Source organism: Aplidium turbinatum, chromosome 12 (assembly GCF_918807975.1).
Source record: "Aplidium turbinatum chromosome 12, kaAplTurb1.1, whole genome shotgun sequence".
In the NCBI taxonomy this organism is placed as follows: domain Eukaryota; kingdom Metazoa; phylum Chordata; class Ascidiacea; order Aplousobranchia; family Polyclinidae; genus Aplidium; species Aplidium turbinatum.
The window spans coordinates 15,659,043-15,680,163 of record NC_137483.1 but is presented as its reverse complement, the minus strand read 5'-3'; the positions used below and the strand labels follow the sequence as shown (position 1 = coordinate 15,680,163).

The following is a 21,121-nucleotide window of genomic DNA, read 5'->3' as shown; positions in this document are numbered from 1 at the left end:
CTTGTGGTGTATGGTATTTTGCTGACTTTTGTAACTTGATAATTGAAAAACAGTTTTCTTTGATCTATTTGTACAAATAATAGAACCAAAAAAAATAAGCAAAAATGGCTGCTGTCATCCCTCAGCAACCGGAAGCAGGTACATATACCTTTCAGAGCAAGCCTAGACCGGTGCAGGGTCGTGCCAAGTACAGATTTCAGTTTGATGAGCCTGAAGCACCTATTCCATATGGAAATATTATGTATGATAGAAGAATTGTAAGAGGAAACACTTATGCTCAAAATACGTTGCCTGTTAATGCCCAACCAGATCCAATTGAAATTCAACGACAGCAAGAAATTCGCCGGCGAGCTATTGCTAAAAAAAGAGCAAAAGATCAATTACGTACTCGTTCTCCTGATGCTGTTGAGGGTCGAAAACATGTCGATGTACAAACAGAGCTATACTTGGAAGAACTAACTGATCGCATTGAAGAAGCTGATGTTGATACACAAACTGACGCTTTCTTAGATAGACCACCTTCACCTCTGTTTGTTCCAGCAAAATCTGGAAAAGATGTGGCTACTCAAATTTTAGAGGGTGATTTATTTGACTTTGAGATTGAAGTAAAACCAATTCTTGAAGTTTTGGTTGGAAAAACATTAGAACAATCACTCTTGGAAGTTTTAGAAGAGGAAGAGTTATCAAATCTGCGACAGCAACAACGAGAATTTGAAGAACTTCGAAATGCTGAACTTGTTGAAATGCAGAGGTTGGAGGAACAAGAAAGAAGACATAGAGAAGAGAAAGAGCGACGTATGAAACAGCAACGAGAAGTTTTGAAACAAGAGAAAGAAACTGCAGAAAAGATTGCTGCTCGTGCTTTTGCTCAAAGCTATCTTGCTGATTTAGTACCATCTGTGTTTAGCACACTGCGAGATAGTGGATACTTTTATGACCCAGTCGAGCGAGACGTTGAACAGGGATTCATTCCATTCATAATGGATGAAGTAGCAAAAAGAGTTGATAAGAGTATCCTTGGAAGAGCTGTTCTTGACGACATAATTCGAGATGTTGTAAAACAAAGATTGCAAGAGTTTGAAAAAATCCCTCAGCCAGTTACAAAGAAGTCTTCAGATTCACTGAATGCATATCAACAAACATAAACTTGCTCAAGTGTTTCAACATGCTATATTAATTTTTATTTTATGTTCTTTTAATGTTTCTATGTATATACGCAAGTCAGTACCATCCTATAAATATTTTGTTTATGGCATGTATGTATTGTTACCGGTAATTCAATACATGTTTAATTTTTTTTTTTGGCTTACAGTTTTATTGTGTTAAATACTTGGAAGAACATCATGTTAAATTTGGAATGTTTGGATTTATTTTGTTGCTGGTGCTGTATGTTGCATATGCATATCATCACTTTACAATTGCTAAATGTCTAATCTTGTGCTTCGTATTTGAAATTAAATGATGCAAAACATTTTGTTTATTATTGACACTTGTATACCCATTTGTGATATTGATCGCATACTGATTTTTTAATAAATAAATTTCCGAAATAAACTTTTGTTTACAACATATGGACGTGCAAAGCTATGTTAAACTGACAACTTAAAACACTGAACTAAACATATGGCATACATTTTTATGTAACATGAATCACTATCTTGGTATGTCGCTAACAGAAAATAGCAATCCAAACCAGGAGAGTACTTGATACAAGACAGAATGGAAGACTTCAATGGTTCATTTGAATCATTGTGAAACCTGTTACCTATACAGACTGTACAACGGGTCCTCAACCAAAGAAAGTCAATTAGAGATTTCAATAGAACTTGTCATTGTTAAAGTTCTTATGATGATACTAGTTTTACATGAATATGACACTTTTTATTGATGTTTTATAGCTAAAACAGACTTATTTGACATGTTTTATGTTTTCTTTGTATGTAGTTACTAAGAAAGATGCACAATTGTGAATGCACAACAACCATGCATGTGCAAACCCATTTCAAATTTATTTTTTTTTAGTGTAAATTTTTTGGTAGAAACAGCTGATCTCATTTTGTAAAGAAATCTGAAATATATATTTTACGTTTTCATGTTATTACAAGTATTTAAAACGTTGATCTAATGATCTGTGTACTGTAATGCTTTGTTAAATATTTCTGTTTTTTATCGTGGCAAACTTAAATAGTGGTTTCACATATTTACATAAAGCGATTATCTCTACGTTGTGTAACCCTTTGAAAATTTCTTTGTTTCTGATAGATTGTTTACACCATTCCATAATAGTCATTGTGGTTAGCTAGCAAGAACCATTTGACAACTTCAGATAACATCACTTTGAATAGCATTAATTTATCATAAGTTTGGGTTATAACTTTGAATACAAACCAGAAAACATTAGAATTCTTGTCATCTGGCGACTGACATTTCAATGTTTTTTAGTCACACAAACGCAAAAATTATTTTTGTAAGCTTGAAAATTCACTTTTCAAATGAACATTGAACAAGTTGTATTCTATTAATTTTATGTCATCGTTTTTTATAATTTCTTTTTTAGTTCATCATGATCCTAAATAATTAATCAATTTTTCACTTGTAACATGCTTTTGACATCTTGTTCTGTAGCTTGATTGTGGCTGATAATGTTTTCATAAATGCTACTTATGTCAGTTACTTTTCACGTGTGACATCGCAGATCATACATCTTGCTATTTTTTTAGATAATGTCTAGAAAATCATTATGCTATGGCTTTACTAAAGCATTAAACAATAAATCCAAATGAGCCAATACGTTTTAAGAGTCTTGAAATATGCTTGTTTCCATTTTTCCTGCTTGGTTATAATGTAATGATTTCAGGTTTTGTTATTTTTAAACATCAATACCGGTATCTGTAATGTTGGTTGATATTGTTATTTTTACTCAATATTTTTGTTTTGTTTTTAAGACCTTTAACTTAACAGTCTAAAACTAGAAAAAAATACAAAGTTGCACGTGCCAAAGCCCAGTTTTTTTATAATTGGGTTATTGGTTACACGAGGAAATGTCGCACACACAGACACAAACACTTCATCGATCTGTCGTCAACCCCACAAGAAACCACGACTACTTGTATGGTAAGAATCTTTGTTTTATTCTAATATGCATTACTGTATGAGCTTATGTTAACATGTCAGTAGCTTATAGGATTTCAAACGTACATAGCCTATGACATTACCATACTTTTTTGTAAATATAAATGCCAGGAAATAAATCTTCAGCAAAGCATTGATTAGATTAGAGTTTTAGTAGCTTTTATCAAATGCAAATTGTGACTTCACTTATTTATAATATATATAGTAGTACTCTTACAAAAAAAAAACTAAACCGGCTATTCTAAAATTTGCAATCAGCTAAAATTTGTAACTACTAGCTCTGCTACCTGCATTGAGCACTTTGTTAATTGCATTTGATACAATTTATTCTTGTAGTATATTGTTATGGATATTTTGCACTACCTATGCTTACAGACTTGTCCCTGTGCAACGTACATGTACTTTTTATTAGTTTTTTTACATAACTCTATAATATACATAGGTAGATATGTAACATGTATGCAAAATCTGAAGCTAACAAACACAAAAAATATGGTTTACAAGTCAAATAAAATTTTGACATAGCCAAAACAGGGATCCCGGTATCTGAAGAAGGGGATACGAAGGCTTTTAATACATCTGACAATAGAAGGGCTTCTGTTTATCATAAATAATATCTGTTTACTGTAAAATGACAATTGGCATCCATAGTAGTTTATTAAATCTTGTTATGATAACCTGCATTGCGCTATTAGCATCAGGCCTGGATACTCACTGCATGCTCATGGTTACTTGTTAATTCAACTACTCATATTCTTGCTTTACATCTAGCCTACTGCAAAGGCTTTGTTAAAAGAAAAGCTTACTGGTAACTTTTTAACTGTATTTTCAAACAAATATCTTTAAATATGCTCTATGTAACGTTTACTAACTGTCTTTGGTAGCTGACTGTACCAGCTGCACTACAAAACTTTCTGTAATTTTGAAAAGAACCTCATGTTTCACTCGCTACAAACTACCGCCATGGTAGTGTCATAAGAATAAGGCAATCGCTGTGAGCCTTCGCATCCCCTTCTTTAGATATCCCTGAGCCAAAACCCTAAAATACAATATTGTTTCAAAAGCTACTATTTGAAACTTTTAGATCCTACGTACACATTGTCCAGTGAACAAGACCATGCCCGAGATTCATTCAAAGCTCACACAAGAACAGATCGAGTTGTGAGTACTAATCAGTGATGGCTTTTTGATGCTTTGGCATTATCTCATTTGAGATACGGTTTGTTTGTTTGTCATATCCAGGCTTACACCCGGGTTAGGGTTAGAGTGAGATACAATAATATTGTAACAAAATGATGTGTACACTGTACACCGTAGTATGACAGAACATAACTCAATAAATCATCTAATGACGAGGATTAGTTTGTCAAAATATGCAGTGAAGCAACCTGTTTCAATTGCTGACCTTGTGCTTTTGAACTATGAAATCGTGTTTTGTTCGATTTAAAGATAAATATTTCCACAATCTAGCAAGTCAATTTTATAAATCTAGCAAGTCAAAACTATAAATGATTTTGTGAAGAATTAAGTTAGTTTCATCTGCAGTTAAGCTAAATTGTTATATTTTGTTAAAACTCTCACTCCACGTCGTTGCTGGGTCTTGTCGGTTTGTTTGCATGCCCATGCGTTTGTTTTTACCGGATTAATTAGAATGTTTCTCATGGTTGCATAATTTGAAGCATTGTTTCAAAGTAATTTGCCCCAAGAAGTAGTTTTATTCACAAAAACGCTTATTCTATAAGCGCTTTACAAAGATTCTGTATTTCATAGCAAGCACACTGCACGACATAAGGAACAGAGCATCTAGTTCATCAAAGGCCACATCGGCTATGATACTGTAGCAGTAGAAGTAAAGTTGTAGAAACAGCTGAATTGTTTCAATGTAAACTATGCAAATACGTTTAGGAGTTTTTGTTTGTCATGAGCTGAGAAAGGTTGAAAACTTAAAGTCTTTATTAGATACATACAATCGCTATTTTATTTTTAGCAACGAGTGCCAGAATTCCGGCAGATGTTTTCCGTGCTCCCCCATTACCCTCGATTTCAAGTTCGGCTGGATGCCACTGACCCAGTTCCCAACTTTGTCAGCCGCGCATGGAGAGGCTACAGCGAACAAAATAGGGAAGCTTTGATTAGATACACAACGTAAGTTGTGCAAGTGGTCTAGTAAATCTAATTTCTCAAACTCGAAAAGTTAAGAACTTTTATTTTATCCGAAGTTTTCACAAGCTGTTTGATATGTAAGTCATATTACATCAAAACGTATCTTTTCATTGGTTGAATCGTTAGACAAGTGATTTTGAAATTTTTCTTCACAGGAATAGTTTTGTCAAAATGTTTATATATGGACGGTGATCGGTTGTTTTCAACACTTAGTGGCAGTTGACTTTTCAAAATCTGACCCTGTGCAGACTAATCAAGTTTCTGTGATTAATTATGCATAATATTTATCAACTTTCTAAATTTGTAACTAGTGAAAAGCTGAAGATCGAAGAATTGTGGATTTTCTTTGATGAAAGTCTAGCAATCAAACTAAAGACTTCTTGTTCGTATTTCATTCTGAATAGCCTAACATTACAAATCCTGTCAAAGCGATTCCTCTTTTCAGCTTTAATTACGACCCATCAGTCAAAGTCCCCGCTGTGAAGTATGAAAACGCAAAAGTGACTGGGCAGAACCGATACAAGTATTTCCGTCGGCCAATTATTCCTTTTCTGCAACAAGTCCCACCTGAGGTTCTTCTGCAACCTACCAAGTAGGTTATTGTGAATGTTGCGTGTATCCGTTGTCTTCCTCGTTTTCCGTCATGTTATTTTGGAAAATTGATGGCAATTTTGTAGAACTTTTTACCTAGAAAGTAGTTGTGCTATTTTGTAGTGTAACCCTTTAACATATTTGTGCAAAATAATGATAACGTTCAGAATGATAATAACATTCATATATTTCGCACAGTCAAAAAAATATTAATAGATTTTTAAAGTTAATTAAAACAAATATGTGAAAGAAACTTACTCACAAACTAGATAACGCCTTCTGTATTAATGCGTAAAATAAATTCTCAGTGCCAATTCTCAGCTGAGCATTTTAAAAAATTTACAAACATTTGATGTTTGCAACTTTTTAATGGAGCAAGCATGTCGGTTGAATGATGAGAACATTTGATGACGTTCGTAAGGACGTCCATCCCACACTGCTCTAGAGTGCGCGACTGTGATTTAGCAGAACACTTATTGGCATATTTTGCAGTTACATGAGAGCAGCTGACTTGTTGACTGTAGAGTCTTCCGCTGCTTTCATCTCTGTTATGCTGCATCTGTAACTACATTGTATTGTATCTTCACTCACGCGAAAAAAATGATTGCCAATATCATTAATATTGGTTTAATGGTATCAGTTTAATGTCACGCAACATTAAATTTACAAAAATTACGGTAAATTTACCGTTAAAAGTGCACTAACTCTTGTTTTAGTGTTGATCCATTGGCGCCTCCTGTTGACCTTGCTCAGAGACCACCTACCCCAGCAACCCGTACAGTGCTCGTGCAAACGGACTACAGGGATTCAGAGGCGCAGACGGATCCATACACCCCAGAGTACGTGGTCCGCCCTGGGAGCGCTCCAGAGCTTCTCACTTTGGCAACACTGACATACAGTAAGAGATTTTTACAGCTGCTACATTTTATTGTATCAGCGAATCTGTCGTTTTTTACATTGATTTAACGTCTGCAGACGTTGAATCAATGTAGCCTAAGAAACGATTGATTTGCTGTCAGGGTTGTTGATACCTTTCAATTGATGTAGTATTATTTGACGCCAAAATGCTCGATATCATGTCAGATATGCTTTTTTATTGCTAAAAATTAAAATTTTCGTTAACCTCTATAACAGCTGCTGTTCAATGTTCACGTGAGATATTTAACTACTACATATAACTTACGAAATGTGTAATTTTTATCTGTTTTCTGAAATAGACAGCAGACAACCTATTTTGTTTCGTTCTTAGCACTCTTTGGATCTCTGATTAATTAAGAGTGTTCTGTACCTTTGTTTAAAGAAAGCTTGTTGTCTAAAACTTTCAATCATCTTCGTGAATTTTCAGACCACGGGCTGCCTGCTGGTCTTGCAGAAGTTGAAATGATTGAAAGGGCGCGGGCCAAAAGAGCTTGGGAACAAACTCTTCCTCCTCTCAATGATGTTTCTCAGTTGGATAAACGCAAGAAGATGATGGACGACATGGAGACCAAGGAGTGGCTGCTGCGTGAGCAAGAAATTGAAAAGTAAAGCACTACCCTGATGCTACAGTATATCATCGACTTCAAAGCTGAAGACAAATTTTGCAGCGATTGTTTGAAGCTTATAAGTTAGAATAGAATTCGCGGTTGAAGTATTTTCTTGTTTCCTTTGTTCGTTTAAGTTTGATGATTTTTTTGGATTTTAACAACGATTTTCACATCAGATTTGATAAAAAATCAGAACTTATTATTTTTCATCTTCTAAACAGCAGAAACAAGTTTAAACAGCGTAAAGCCCTGTTGCCAAACGGCTATATGTGATTTCCGAGTCGGCTACGGTCTTCAGTTTGCTATTACAGTAGGGATTTTAGATCATGGGATGCGAAACTACATTCGCTTTTGTCTTATCCACCACACTAGGCCTCTTTTTGTCTGATTTGCAAAATGTTGTACTTTGTATGGGTTATATAAGAGTAATAAACTTAGTTTTTAAGTTTTTATTGAAAGCGAGCTTGTAGCAAGGTGTAAAAAAGTTGTGAAATAAGCAATTGACTCTTCTAATGTTGCCTGAAAAACGGAGCTTCTCGTCCCTTTATGTAACGTCTCTATATCACTGAAAAACTGTCTGTTTGTGGCGTATTGGCTCTTGCTGGTTTCATCAATTGTCAAATGTTTGTTCTAGACTTCAAGAGGAACGACTTGAGGTCCTCCAAAAGCTTCTGCATCAGCGGGAAGTGAAGCAGCAGGAACTAAATGACAAGCGGCTTGACAAGCTATGGAGTAAAAAGCAGAAAGCCAAGGATAATAAGATTCATAACATCAGAAAAGAGCACATAAAAAGTAAGCTCAAGTCCTAAATGAATTTATGTTCAACTCATCTTTCGATGATAGTGGTAAGCCTACATTTGCTTGCAGAGCTCAGTCTGAAAAGAAAATTGCAATTTTGCAGGGTACTCCATTAAGCATTTGACACTAACAAGGTTGTAGATTCCATATGCAAGTGAAATTTGTAAGCACTACTATGCTTTGATGAATTGATAGCAAATCTCTTGGAATAAATTCTGAAATAATTGTCATTGGGCAGTGGGCACGTTGTGGTGTTGCAGTTACTGTATAATAAAACTTCCGTCGGAAATTTTGAAAACATCTGGCAACACTTCCACTAACGCACCACTGTCTTGGCAGAATGTTGGACATCCCATACGTCTAGAAATCTCTAGTTTAACTTTTCATAGAGGATTCTGCGGTTTGAAAATGGTTTATGCAATTCAATTGATTCACCGATTACTTTCTCTTCTAGCCATCCGAAAACTTACTCTCAAGCGCCAGAATGTGGAAGGAAAATTTGAGCGTCGTGATTTTATTAAGGAATACGGCGAGTTTGGATCACAAGTGCATGCGCCTATCACAAGGATTGGAGTCTTTCTAGACAGAGGTTCTGAACAGTATGTGGTCCGAAGTCGATATCTCAACACTTTTCAAGGTGAAGAGCTTGTATGTAAACGTCGCTGTTCTTAAAAGATAGGAGCAGTTTTGTGTGAAATTAATTTTGTTTAAGATTCTTGCTCCTGAAAAAAACTTAATCCGGGCTGTCGTTTTTCAAGAATCTGTAGACACCCTAGCAAAAGAAGTAAGTGTTTGTAATAATTTAGTTAGTAAATAAACGTAATAATTTAATGTTAGGCATGAAATGAATGTGTTTAGAAAGAGAGAGAGAGACCTTTTATTTTGTCTGCTGCGAAAAATAGTATACGTTACAAATATAAACCGGTACGAATATATTCAACAACAGACAGGAAGCAGCGAAAGACTATATTAGTCATCGAGTCAGCTGCTTCCCGTGTTTTTAATGCGACAAATGTAAAGCATCGGCATTACGTTGCAAACAAGATAAGCATAAGTTCCACAAAAATGTAAACAAAAAGTGGATTCCTGATTATTTAGATATAACAAATGTGTCGTTATGTTTAGATATAACAAATGTGTCGAAAAAAGGAGAGTCTCTACAAACTTCATTTTCACTGTTTCCCGTTACTTTTTTCACAACCGGATGTGGCGTTTTATAGGCATTCTAGAACTTGAGGCGTCACTTCCTGACTATGTTACCCAACCAAGGATCCGAGGACCGAAACGACCAAATGTCAACCACCAAAGTTTCATCAAGAGGAAGGAGCGGCAAGCGAAAGAGCTCGCTGACATGCACATAGTACGAACCTGTGAAAGAGCTTGCTGTGTACTAACTACGAGATATATCGAAATATCTTTTTTGCAGTTTATACCACCATCAGGGCCATGATGATCTACACAAGCCTTGTCAACTTATATTTATGACTGGTGGTCGATTCAATTTTGACTTTCAACTCTAGGCTAAATGTACAGTAGTCTATTTTATAGCCCTTTGAAACGATAGCTTTGAAAATCCAATTTCAAAGTGTGATCACTGAATCTCAAATCACTGAAAACTCTCAATTCTACGTTACAAAAATGGCGAATTTTTTCCTGCTACCAGTGTTACGAGATGCCCTTCGGATTTCCAGTATACAAGTGCCAACATCTAGTCCGTTATTTGTAACCTATGGTAACAATAGAACGAAAGTAGACCAAAATCACACAACATATACACATATACTATATTTAATTATTTATCAACTACTATTCAAACTATTAACGTTTATTAGCGATTTTGACTACTATCAAGCGTAGCAAATAGTCTTCCAGTCAAATTTGAAGCTTGCAGGTTGATATGGTCTGTGCAGGGTATATAGGTCGCAGGTCGCTATGATCAGGGCCATACATAGCTTGTGTGGCTTTTCCCCACCATTTTCTTCACCCTCACGTAAAAATGATATCGATGATAGCCTACTAAAAGCACGTTCTCAACTTTTGTTTGTTTTTATATGTCATCGTTCGTTTTATGTTGCAGGCAATCAAGGAAGCGAATCAAATGGGCAAAGAAGTTCCGAAACCTCTTCGCTTCTTACAGAAGGTTGAAAAGCCTATTCCTCGTCCACCCACTCCAACCGTGGATACTCCTTCGCCTGTAAGTCCAAAACTTGTACCATGGCAAGAAAATGTAGATATGAAACACAACTGGAGTGTAAAATTAGCTTCAGGCTTATCAAGTTTAGCATTTTACTTCTATCCTTTCGTATACGTCTACGTCCACTTCCACCCTGCAAACGGATAGACAGCCTGCGTGTCGGACAATGAGACGAAATACTGGCTGCTCTTTAGTAGATTCTCGGTGCAGTCCAGGAAACATCACCATATGGTAAAAAGACAAACTTTTCTTTGAGTGCTCTTCTGTCATCAAAAGCTTAACAAAACAAGTTTTAAAGGTAACTTTCGTTTTCAGGACACAGAAAACGCGGAATTGGCCACCATTTTCATTCAAAAGGTGATCAGAGGAAGAGCCATTCAAAATATGATGTTTGAAGGAAAAGAAAAACGCAGCGAGTTGATCAAGGAAGTGAGAAGCACTCATGCGTTACAGAGAGCGCAACAGCAGATAAAGAGAGCGGAACGGCAACATGTTGTGACTTTGCAAAGGCAAAGAAGAATCTTCCAGCACAAGGTGATGGCAGGAATCGAGGTGTTGCAGACCTAGACAAATCGTAAAAAAAACGATTGATTTTCTGTATGAGGACTTGCATCCTTGCTGTTACTGATTCTGCAAAGTTTGCCATTTTTGCATTTTAGTTGTAATCTAAGCTGCAAGAAATAGCAACGTTTGGTGGTAACGTAAAAAGGTTTATTTTTTGTGTTACATCATTGGTTGTTTGCCTTGCTAAAACGTTGTTAAGATGTTAATGTTTGGTTGCTTTCAATGAAGGAACGACAGTCGATTAAAACTTTATTTTGTTTTTGTAGGAATCGTTCGTGGACGAAGCCCTGTCGCAGTTGGAAGGTGAAACGATTGGCGACATGCTGGACTTCTTGTCGAAAGAGCTGGTGAGGTTGGAGGAAGAAAGACGCATACACGCTTTCAGGTAGATCTGCTGGGACTACTCCTTGTAACCGTATTTCAAAATTCGGATAATTTAATTTGCTTTTATGTGTCGTCGTTTATATATCATGTTTTGCGCATGATTTGATCACGTTGAAAGTAGATGTTACAGTAGCTGCAACCACGCACACACCTGTGTACTTTCATACGTATTGCAAGCTGAAAGTATTTCATGGACAAAATTAAAAAGAATTCTTTTTCTGTTATTAGTTGTTGTAAACGTTTTTTTAAAGCATATCACGTGAATTTCGTGATCAATTTTTAATGTAATTAAAGGCAATGATTAGCCAATAGCTATTGTCTTTTTCTCCCTACCATTGTCACATGATTTGCGGTTGCACTGACATACACATCACGTGATTAAAACTGACAAAAACTCTTCAGCATGTTGGCTGAGCGAAGACGCCGCATCCGGGAGGCAGAGGAGTCTGGGAGGCGACAAGTGGAGCAACGGAGGAGAAGAGAAGAAGACGAAATCTTCAAGCAGCTCATGAAGGTCCATCAGATGACTGTCGACACTTATCTGGAAGATGTGATCCTGAACTCCGTGGACGGGACGGCCGACGAGCAGGCACGACAGGAAATTAGAGAACACGCTGATAAAATTAACGACCTGGCTTATGAAATTGAGGAAAGGTTCGTTACTTAATACTGTTGTATCAGTCCTATGTTGGCAGTGCAAAATCTTTATTTAAAGTGGCTGGTGTCAAATTTCATCTACCGATTTATCCTAAACGAGAACTAAACTTGCAGCCGAGTGGTGAAAGCTTTGGTTCGACACCGCTCAAGAGCATGCAACTGTGTCTTTGGCAGCACACTTAATGACATGCCTGACGGTGGACACGAAGATTGGCTTCCTTTCTTTGACGTCTACTGTACTTAATTTAAATGGCAATCGTCAATCAACAAGCATAAGCTGGTTACGACAAAAAATATTATAGTGACACGGTCAGACAATCAATGACACGACAGACAATGTTTGAAGCCGACACACATTCTTACTCCGTCGCTTTATCCGCCCCGTTAGCTCATAGTGGTTACGCGCCCGGTTCAAGATCACGCTGCGCTGGTTCGACTCTCGGGGTGTGCGCTTGAACAACGCACTTTAAGGACTGCTCTCTATTCAGTGGCATCTAATGGATGGAATAATTCCCTGGCAACAACACTTTAACAATCAGAAATTTCACTCTGCCTATCTCGGTAACCGGCCCTGCGTCAAGACTAAGAGCCTTTACAAGTATGCGAAACTACCAGGAATAACCAATCAAAGGCTTTGTCAGTCCGAGGATAAAGATTCAAAACCAACCAACCTAAGTTATTTGAAGCAAAAACAAAAATGTCAACTGCAAACACATCTTAATTTTGCTGTGAACGCACTCAGTAACTTAAAGTCTTGCTATAAATTCTATCCTTTTAGGCGAACTTTACTACAATCTGAAGAAATTGTTTCGGAGTTGGTCCACAGCTTTCTACTGCCTGAGGTTCTTCAGATAAACTCACGGGAGAAGAGTAAGTATTTCAAGCAAAGTAGGCTACTGCTCACTCAATTATTCTTATCACTTATCTATGACGTAAACTTTAGGCTGTTTAAAAGAATGCTTTTTCTCCTGATTTTAGTAGAGTACCTCAATGTTTAATTTCGTCTAAAACATCTCACAAACGGATTTTGAAAACGTTTGGTTTAGTTTTAACCGTGTAGTGTCAGTTAAAAATGTCACACCTTGAAGTCGAACCAAGATCTACGATAAGCAACAGCAAAGCTTGTGTTGTGCGCTTGATTTGAAAAGATCAACAAATGCTTGCAAATTGTTCCGAATCCGATAACAAGCCATTCTCAGATAGAAAAATCCGTCATTTATACATTGATACAGACATTGAATTAATGTAAAATGACGGATTTTTCTGTCTGGGTAATTATTTGAACAATTTTGTATTTTCAGTCAAGAAACAACAAAGAAAGCATTTGCTGGCAGCTCACAGAATTATTCATGCAACCACAGAACCCGTTATATCAAGCATTGATGCTAGAAAGGAAAAATATCACGAAGAAAACCAATAGGCCTAGAGGCTGCTCACTATCGCATATTTCAAGTTATTCTTGATTCGACTGTACTCTAAATTATATGTTACTTTAGTGTTTTTACTGTTGAATCAACGCGTGGAAGAGCGTGGTTTGTTGACCAGCACAGTTTTTTATTGTGTTTGCCTATGTAGTCAAAACATTTTTTCAGAAATGTGTTGTTTACATATTCAGGTAACCTATTCTCTTTATTCGCAAAGAAGTTCCAATAAGGTTTGCTTCAATAAAGAATACAAGTTTAAAGTTTCGACATCTGCTGTTACACTTAACCGATTTGGTTGACAGTTTATGATTCAGTGCGCCCAGAATGAACAGAGGTAGTTGAGAATCTAACGTCTCCTGAAATGTATTAACGCGACTTTCTTCGTGCAGTAGGTTGAATCTTTTTTAGAATCTCAAGTCTATTAAGCACTTTTAGCATAGCCTACCCGTAAATCAACGCCCCCCAATCAGCCAATCAGGGGGCCAAAAGCTTTTGCAAGATGGCCCCAAACCATTTTAAAATATTACAGTTTCTTACGTTAACTAATAATTTTTTTAAACTGACTTTCCGCAATTTTCTATTGATTAATTTGTGAAATGTGTTACCTGACTGCATTTTGCCTCTATTGACTTGAGTCATAAGTTAATTGTCAAAGTTTTACAATAAGATTTTTTCACTGCGTTTAAAAATTATCAATCGCATTTTTTTATCGTTTTGTTCTATTTCAGTTTCTTTTAGTGCTTTATTGGCGGAAGACTTTGCTGATTTCACAGTGGACCTCAAACAGTGTTTTCTGTTAAAGTGGGCTGAAAAGGGTTGGCAAGCACCGACCGTAGCTTGAATTGCCAAGCAAGAGTTGGACATCTGCTTGGGCCACAGTTTGAAAGCTCTAGCATAAATGTTGCAAAAGCTTTGTACAGGTCACCTTGCGTTAGCTTGGCGTATTCATTTAGATTTTGGAAAACATATATATCTGCGTTTCAGACTTTGCATTTTCGCGTTCGGGTCGAAATCCAACGCCCGCTTACAACTTTGTAATATGATTTTATATTTCCTCATGAGTTTGCGCAGCATTAAAACTGACTTGTGATTACTCAGAGACTGGGAAAAAAAAACTTTACGAAGGAGCTGTTATACTATTATCTGACGACTCAGGTGGTTCAAAAGCTTCATATTGCGTTAGATTGGGTAGGAATGAAGAAAACAGCGATATATGACATTTGGACAGCCCGAGTCTAATTGTCTTCTAGCAGTTTTGCGTATGATTCAGTGGGCTACTGAGACTGTTCAAATAAAAATAAAAAACGCTTTTTGAACATACAATAGGAACGAAGAATCAAACTCGTCGAATTTCTATTTTTGACCAGCGTTCTTTTTCTTCGGCTATCAGGCATCGACGACTTCGTCGAATATACGGTCCCTTTTATACGAATTACTAACGATCATGATGAGCCTTGTCCAATGGTAGCAAACTTAAAACTAAAGACAATGTATTGATTGTATAACGCACTACTAAAAGCGACGCTATTGACATGAGAAAACATAAGAAAACGAGTAGAAAGCTTGGAAGACCACATAGAAATGCTGACTTCCAAAGCATGTAGAATTCAAGAATAAACTTTTACATGCAAAAGACAAAAACACTTACGTACATAAAATAAACAATGTAAACAACCACTTAGTTTCTAGATTCAGCTGCTCGTATGGGTCCCGAAAGTTCCAGATCAATATTTATAATGCGTTTTGCTCTGATTGCTGTGGTGTTACGTAAGAAAACAGAATAAAATTACCAAGCTAAGCTACATACACTAGAACAAACGAAACCAGTATAAACAATCTTCACAGAATCACAGTTATAACTAAAGTACACATGCCAACTTCAATCTTCACATAAACACAAAACGGTGTTTGGCGTTGTTTTACTGTTTAGTTGGTATAGGATCAACAGATTTTATAATTTGCTACATTTATACAGAAGAAAAGCATGCATCAGTGATTAAATATACGGGATTGTCTTACAACCTTGGCTGGCTTTGTTTTCTGGTTAGAACAATATTTGTCTTCAAAACGAATTAATGTTAAATTTTCGATAATTTTTATTTGGTGTGATGGACAGAAATTAACACAAATTGAAAACAAAGCACAAGATATGACGGGGATGATTGCAGTTTTGCTCAACAGCGCTTTACCAATCTTTAAAATGTGGAACTAATTCCAGTTTGAACTTCAATAATCAGTTTAAAAAAACTCTGTGCAATCACTGGTTTCTAACGCTCATCTTCATCAGTTTTCAAGTGCTAATTGCATGTTCGTGGTTGCTGGCCTCCCAATAGGGCTGTTCAACGACCACATGATGCCATTAAAGGAGAGGTGTCAAAACCGTCCTAATGTGTTATAGACTCTACAATGTAGAGGGTAACGAAAATGCCATATTAGTTTCAACCAGAGAGTAAAGCAAACCACAAAATGTCGTCATACGATATTTGAAAAATCCCGAAACACAAATTTAAAGATAATAAAAATAAAACTCTTAAATGGAAAATAAATCCAAGCGCAGGTCTTAGATCTGCGTTGCGTCTGCAATAGCGTTACGTTGACAGGAGGTGCTTTTGGGCCCAGGATAATTTTAGATGCTCGGGAACTTGAACCACCTCGTATTTTTTGAATATGGTGCCTTTAGTAATATGGTAAGTACTTTAGTGGAATGGGCGATGATCACTGATGATACCGATTACCGCTTTACCTCAACCGCATCATTCGATGTAATTGTTCAGGTCCCGTCGGCACAGCACTTACGCCAATGTCATAATTAATCGTTGGTATGGTGCCGTTTCGGTCTGCTACTATTCGGAGAAATCCCAATTCGGAGACAGCCTTTTTCGGAGATTTCTAAAATCTTACAGCTGTATTTGTTTATTCAAAGAAATTAGCTTATAATTGAGGTTACGCAAATAAAGTTTCAGCAAAAAATAAAACAGTTGTCAAACGGCGTTTTGATTAACAATAGTGGATAATAAAATAAAGTTATCTCACAGAAACAATAACTTTCTCGTTTGCAAGGGTATGGGAAGGTACACAAAAATCGCTTACCAAATGATGCCTACGAATTCTCTAAATTAACAGAAGCCGTCGCTGAATTTAAGAAATCACGAATCGGTTTTCTCCGAAAAGGGCTGTCTCCGAATTGGGATTTCTTCGAAGAGAGCCATCCCGGTGCGGTTTGAACCAATCCAGACACATCGGCCGACACAACGCAAACCAACGAAATCAAAGTAGTGTTAGAATATAATACTATGCTAACAAAAACAAGATAGACCCCTGCATAAACGTAAACAGTTATAATATATAGGCTACAGTAAAAGTCGGTTAATCCGGATTCGATTTGACCGGCGATTCCATCCGGATTAGGCGAAGGTTCGGATTAACCGATGACGGTTTTATCAAGCCTGACGTTACCTAGATAGAAGGGTATCGGTAAAAATCATCGAAATTTAACGCATTAGTGTGGTCATCTGCCAATTCCGAGACGCGCGGTCACCACATAGACTACTGGGTTTTTTTTTCGGTCATTTATCGGTCATTGACCCGTTTTTCAGCAAAATGTCCGAAAAAAATATAGTCAATTCGGTCAAAATATCCGAAAAAATTTGTCTGTTCTAACTTTTCTCAGATAAAACACGACAACGTTTCTCAGCGAAACTTAATGTTGTAGCTAGTCAGGAAGTGCAAATTTAGGTTTGTATCAGCTACGGTACTTGAATGGAAATATTTTCATTTAAAAAAATGACCGAATTTTTTCAAGTCATTTCGGACAAATGACCGAAAAGTCTCAGCGAAAAAAAAACAACCTGCATTAGCGACCCAGTGATAGAGTTCTTTTGAAATGCAGTAGGCCTATGCATGTAAAATGAATGTATTTGTAGACTCTGCGTCTAACGCAAGAACACACTGGCAAAAGTTACATCTTCAGACATGCGTGTCGGAATAATCTGTAGTTACTCAAAACTTTTGAAAACAGTTGTAACCGAAGACGAGTTTCTATGGAAAACTTTCAAAAAATCGGGCAAATCCGGATAAAGCGATAGAGAAAGCGCAACTTTTGTCCGGAATAGGCGAAGATCCGGATTAAATAATCCGGATAATCTAAAGCTGTTTCTCAAGAAAAAGATTACAAATCATTTGTACTTCCAGATTCTATTTGAATAAGCTGAAGATGCTATTACTATAGCGAAATCGATTCTTAACTTAATAAATTACACTAAGAGGTTAGATTGTTGTGCAAATGCCAGCATTTGATGAATGCAAATTAGCAGTACTTCCAGTTTTATCCGGATTAGGCAAAGATCCGGATTAACCGAGTTCTACTGTACTAAGAAATCAATACGCTGAACAAAATAAAAAATATAATTTTGAAAAAAAAGCGTTAAAATTTCTCGACATGACCGTCAGCGCTTTTGTCTCAGCATTTCGTCATGGATTTGACGATCAAGTTCTGTGATGATGCGGTCGTTTTGAGAATATACTCCTGTACGGAGAAGGGTGTCCCGCTCTTCTATGAGCCTAGAAACCCGTTCGTTTATCTCGTCATTGTCCATTGGTTTATCTTGACAGGACTCTATAGCAATGGAAGACTGTCCAACATCTTTACGTTCCTTGATAACTTGCACACTATTTTGAATCTGTTTTAATTTATCTTGGTCACTTACTAAGGCCGTTTTTTCATCCGACACAAGGTACTGGAGTTTTAGAGTCTCTAACTCCTGTTGTTGTTGCTTTAGATTAGCCATTGCGTGATCTTGTTCCCGCTTCTTCATTGCGGCCAACTCTTTGAGGGTCCTTCCCCACTGCTGCTTGTAGTGCAGCTTTGATTTGGTAGCAGACTCTAATTTGCGTTCAACTTCGGCTTTTTCCAATCGTGCAAGGTTCAGCTCAGCTTGGAGACGGACTTCTGGGCGAGCACTTTGCTCGTTTTTGAAATCATAAAACTGCCCCATCAGTGTGGAATACTTCTGTTCTAAATCATTGACTTGCTTCAAAAGCTTCTTGTTATGTTCTTCAATCAATTTCTTTTTCTCTCTTTCTAGCTGGACTTGATGGACGCAGTCATCTTTCATTCTTTTGCTAGCTTCTTTAGCTTCAGCAAGTGTTCTTTCTTTTTCTCGAACAGCGTCTTCCCGGAGTCGATTTAATTCTTGCTCTGCTGCTGAGACTTGCTGCTCTCTTTTCTCCAGCCCACTGATAGTTTGTGAAAGTTTCTTTTCCAATGACTGGTACTCAGAAACTTGTTTGGCTACAAGCAGTTCCCTCTCTTTGTCTCGCTTGGCAAATTCATCGCCTAATAATTTTAAATGTTGGGCTTCCATTTCTTTCAGCTTTTTGGTAAAGTTCTCCTTTTCTTGTGACTTCCATAGTTCTAATTCAACTGCAGCTTTGTATTCATTGGTTTTTCTAGGGTCATCATTTTTTGTTTTTCTCGGGGATTTAACTCGATTCGTAGGAGGCTGAAGATGGACGAGAAGAGGAGGAGATTCAGCCTTGTCCATTTCTGGAGGACGAACTATATTTTGGTCCACAACAACACCAAAATCCTCAAGCACAGTTACAACATTTAGTTGAGCAATCTTTTCCTTTTTTGTGGAAGAGAGCACTGGAATGGTACCATGGCAAGTTTGTCGAAGCCCAGTCTTGCCTTTGGTATCTTGATCAGGAACAAATTTCATTCGAACCGCCTCTAGCACCTGCGTAAGAACTAAAGTAGCAATTCCCAACAAAAAGTCTTTTGTTTCTTTATCCTTGTGCCACACTTCAAGAACAATGGGAAAGCTGCGAAACGTGGAGGTCAGCAAGTGATGAGGACATGCAAAATCAAACACACATTTAGACCGAGGAATTCTAATTTCTGAATAATTTTTTGCTTCTATTGCTCCTGTGAGAACAGGAGAAAAACTGCCAAAGAAAGGATAAGAGTACTTGATGTAAATGTTGGCGGGAATAGGTAGCAGTAAAGTGTTGATTGATGTTAAATCAAGAGTGAAGCGAAAGTGCTGCAATGGAGAAGGGACATTGGTGTGAGTTTCTGTGGTTGTTAAACCTGAACTGTTATCCTCAACTACTGGCTGCAAGTTGGATTTCATATCAAAATGATCGCTAGACGAATGGATACTTTGAGCATCATCTTCAGTATTTACTGTGTCTTCAACGTTAGATTTCTTTTTATCTTGAAGATTTTCATGATTTTTTGGATGTTTTTGTTCTTCTGGTTCATCCAGGACAGGAAAAGGAATAGGATGATGATTCGTATCTTTCACTGGTGGTTCATTTGGAGCAGCTTCGGGTGACATTTTTGTCTTTTGAGATACCATCGGTACTTGTACCGTTCCAAGGTCTTCTGTGATTGATTCTTTCCTCAAAGTTAAAGTGACAGTTAGTCGTGGCTGTGCAGCTTTTGATTGTAAACCTTTACCTGGAGGAATTAAACTGTAGACTCCGTCAACCACAATGGCCTCTGAAGTGACTGCAGTCATATGCTTTTTACTAATTAAAGGTGTAAAGGAAACACTGGCTGTTCCAAGAACTTGTTCACCGCAACATAAATGTACTTTCATTTCCGGATTTTGGGTGAAGAAAGTTTTTATTGAGTCTAATGTGGTACGAATTCGTATAGAAGCTCGTTCTGGGGTAATATCAGGAGATAAAAGATTATGAAAAGAATCATTAGTTATATCACTGCCAAACAATGAATAGTAAAAGAAAAATCCTGATATGACACTTGGAAGCGGTTCATCTCCATAAATTAGCTGCTCTAGATTAAATGCAGACCCCAGAGTGACAGCAAGAACAAATACTTCACATGATGATTTGTTGGGGCCAAGTTGAAAGTAGCCTTCATCTTCATTTAAAATCGCTTCAATTTTATTTCCAGACATCTGCACAGAGCGGGGAGGTGCATCATTTGCTTTAAAAAGAGATTGAGCAGCAACAGTGTCATCTTCTAAAGTCATAGAAATTTTAATTGCTGGCTTCAGACGAGAATACTTGCTGCTGAGCAAGTTGTACCACTTTGGTGGTCGAGCTTTCTGCTGGGCTCCTCTGAGGTCTAACAAAATATAACCAATGTTTTCACGTACCATTGTAGTGTTATCCTGGGCATAGCATTGAAGTTTGACTGGAGTTCTTTGCATCTTATGCTGATGCAAAGCTTTTCTGTCCATTTCCCATGCCAGTTCAGTTGTAAAATCAGGTGCTTCAACATGGCCAATAGGATCAGTAGCTAAAAGTTCACCATCAAACTTACATTCAATAATTAATTGATGTTTTGGGCGTGATGGAAAGTTCCGTCCTTCCAATATGGATATAACTACAAGATATGCCTCTTTTTGCATTGCTATGTAGGAGCTACTTCTTTTTGTACAATTTATGTTAGATATGCACAAACAAAAACTGATACAGGAGCTGCAAAACAAATTTATAGTATTTAAATAAATAACTTAAAAAATTAATCTAACATAGAAATAAATTCTAAATTACAGAACAATTTGTAAATTTGTCTGAACACAAACAGTAAATATTGTGGGCCAATTGTCACATTTTTCTCAGTCTTGCTTCATGCGTTCATGATTATTTTACCTATTTTCTGTCACTGAACAAACTTGAATATGATTTTGTTTAACAATAATGGTCTCATTTTT

The 21,121-nt window shown here is 37.0% G+C and overlaps 3 protein-coding genes across 3 annotated transcripts; 2 read left to right on the top strand and 1 right to left on the bottom strand.

The window, feature by feature from the left end:
* On the top strand, positions 1-2,946 carry LOC145780485 (radial spoke head protein 3 homolog). Its single transcript, XM_082592098.1, has one exon. It carries the CDS (start codon positions 105-107, stop codon positions 1,143-1,145), a length of 1,041 nt encoding a protein of 346 aa, XP_082448224.1. The 5' UTR covers positions 1-104; the 3' UTR covers positions 1,146-2,946.
* A 1-nt stretch (position 2,947) lies between these two features.
* LOC145780484 (cilia- and flagella-associated protein 91-like) lies at positions 2,948-14,526 on the top strand. Its single transcript, XM_082592097.1, has 15 exons — positions 2,948-3,114; positions 4,217-4,293; positions 5,120-5,277; positions 5,741-5,887; positions 6,603-6,784; positions 7,232-7,409; positions 8,047-8,204; positions 8,665-8,847; positions 9,431-9,570; positions 10,288-10,404; positions 10,720-10,938; positions 11,235-11,353; positions 11,755-12,006; positions 12,788-12,879; positions 13,311-14,526. The coding sequence occupies exons 1-15, from the start codon at positions 3,042-3,044 to the stop codon at positions 13,427-13,429; spliced, it is 2,214 nt and encodes a 737-aa protein (XP_082448223.1). The 5' UTR covers positions 2,948-3,041; the 3' UTR covers positions 13,430-14,526.
* Positions 14,527-17,784: 3,258 nt separating this feature from the next.
* On the bottom strand, positions 17,785-20,834 carry LOC145781196 (centrosomal protein of 120 kDa-like). Its single transcript, XM_082592975.1, has one exon. It carries the CDS (start codon positions 20,813-20,815, stop codon positions 17,879-17,881), a length of 2,937 nt encoding a protein of 978 aa, XP_082449101.1. The 5' UTR covers positions 20,816-20,834; the 3' UTR covers positions 17,785-17,878.
* Positions 20,835-21,121: the final 287 nt, after the last annotated feature.

Bases quoted from the DNA above. Each gene is read 5' to 3' on its own strand.
- LOC145780485 (XM_082592098.1), top strand. From the start codon at position 105: ATGGCTGCTGTCATCCCTCAGCAACCGGAAGCAGGTACATATACCTTT.
- LOC145781196 (XM_082592975.1), bottom strand. From the start codon at position 20,815: ATGCAAAAAGAGGCATATCTTGTAGTTATATCCATATTGGAAGGACGG.
- LOC145780484 (XM_082592097.1), top strand. From the start codon at position 3,042: ATGTCGCACACACAGACACAAACACTTCATCGATCTGTCGTCAACCCC. The intron at 10,405-10,719 runs GTAAGTCCAAAA...TTTCGTTTTCAG, and splicing joins CCGTGGATACTCCTTCGCCT to GACACAGAAAACGCGGAATT. The intron at 10,939-11,234 runs GTGATGGCAGGA...TTGTTTTTGTAG, and splicing joins GAAGAATCTTCCAGCACAAG to GAATCGTTCGTGGACGAAGC.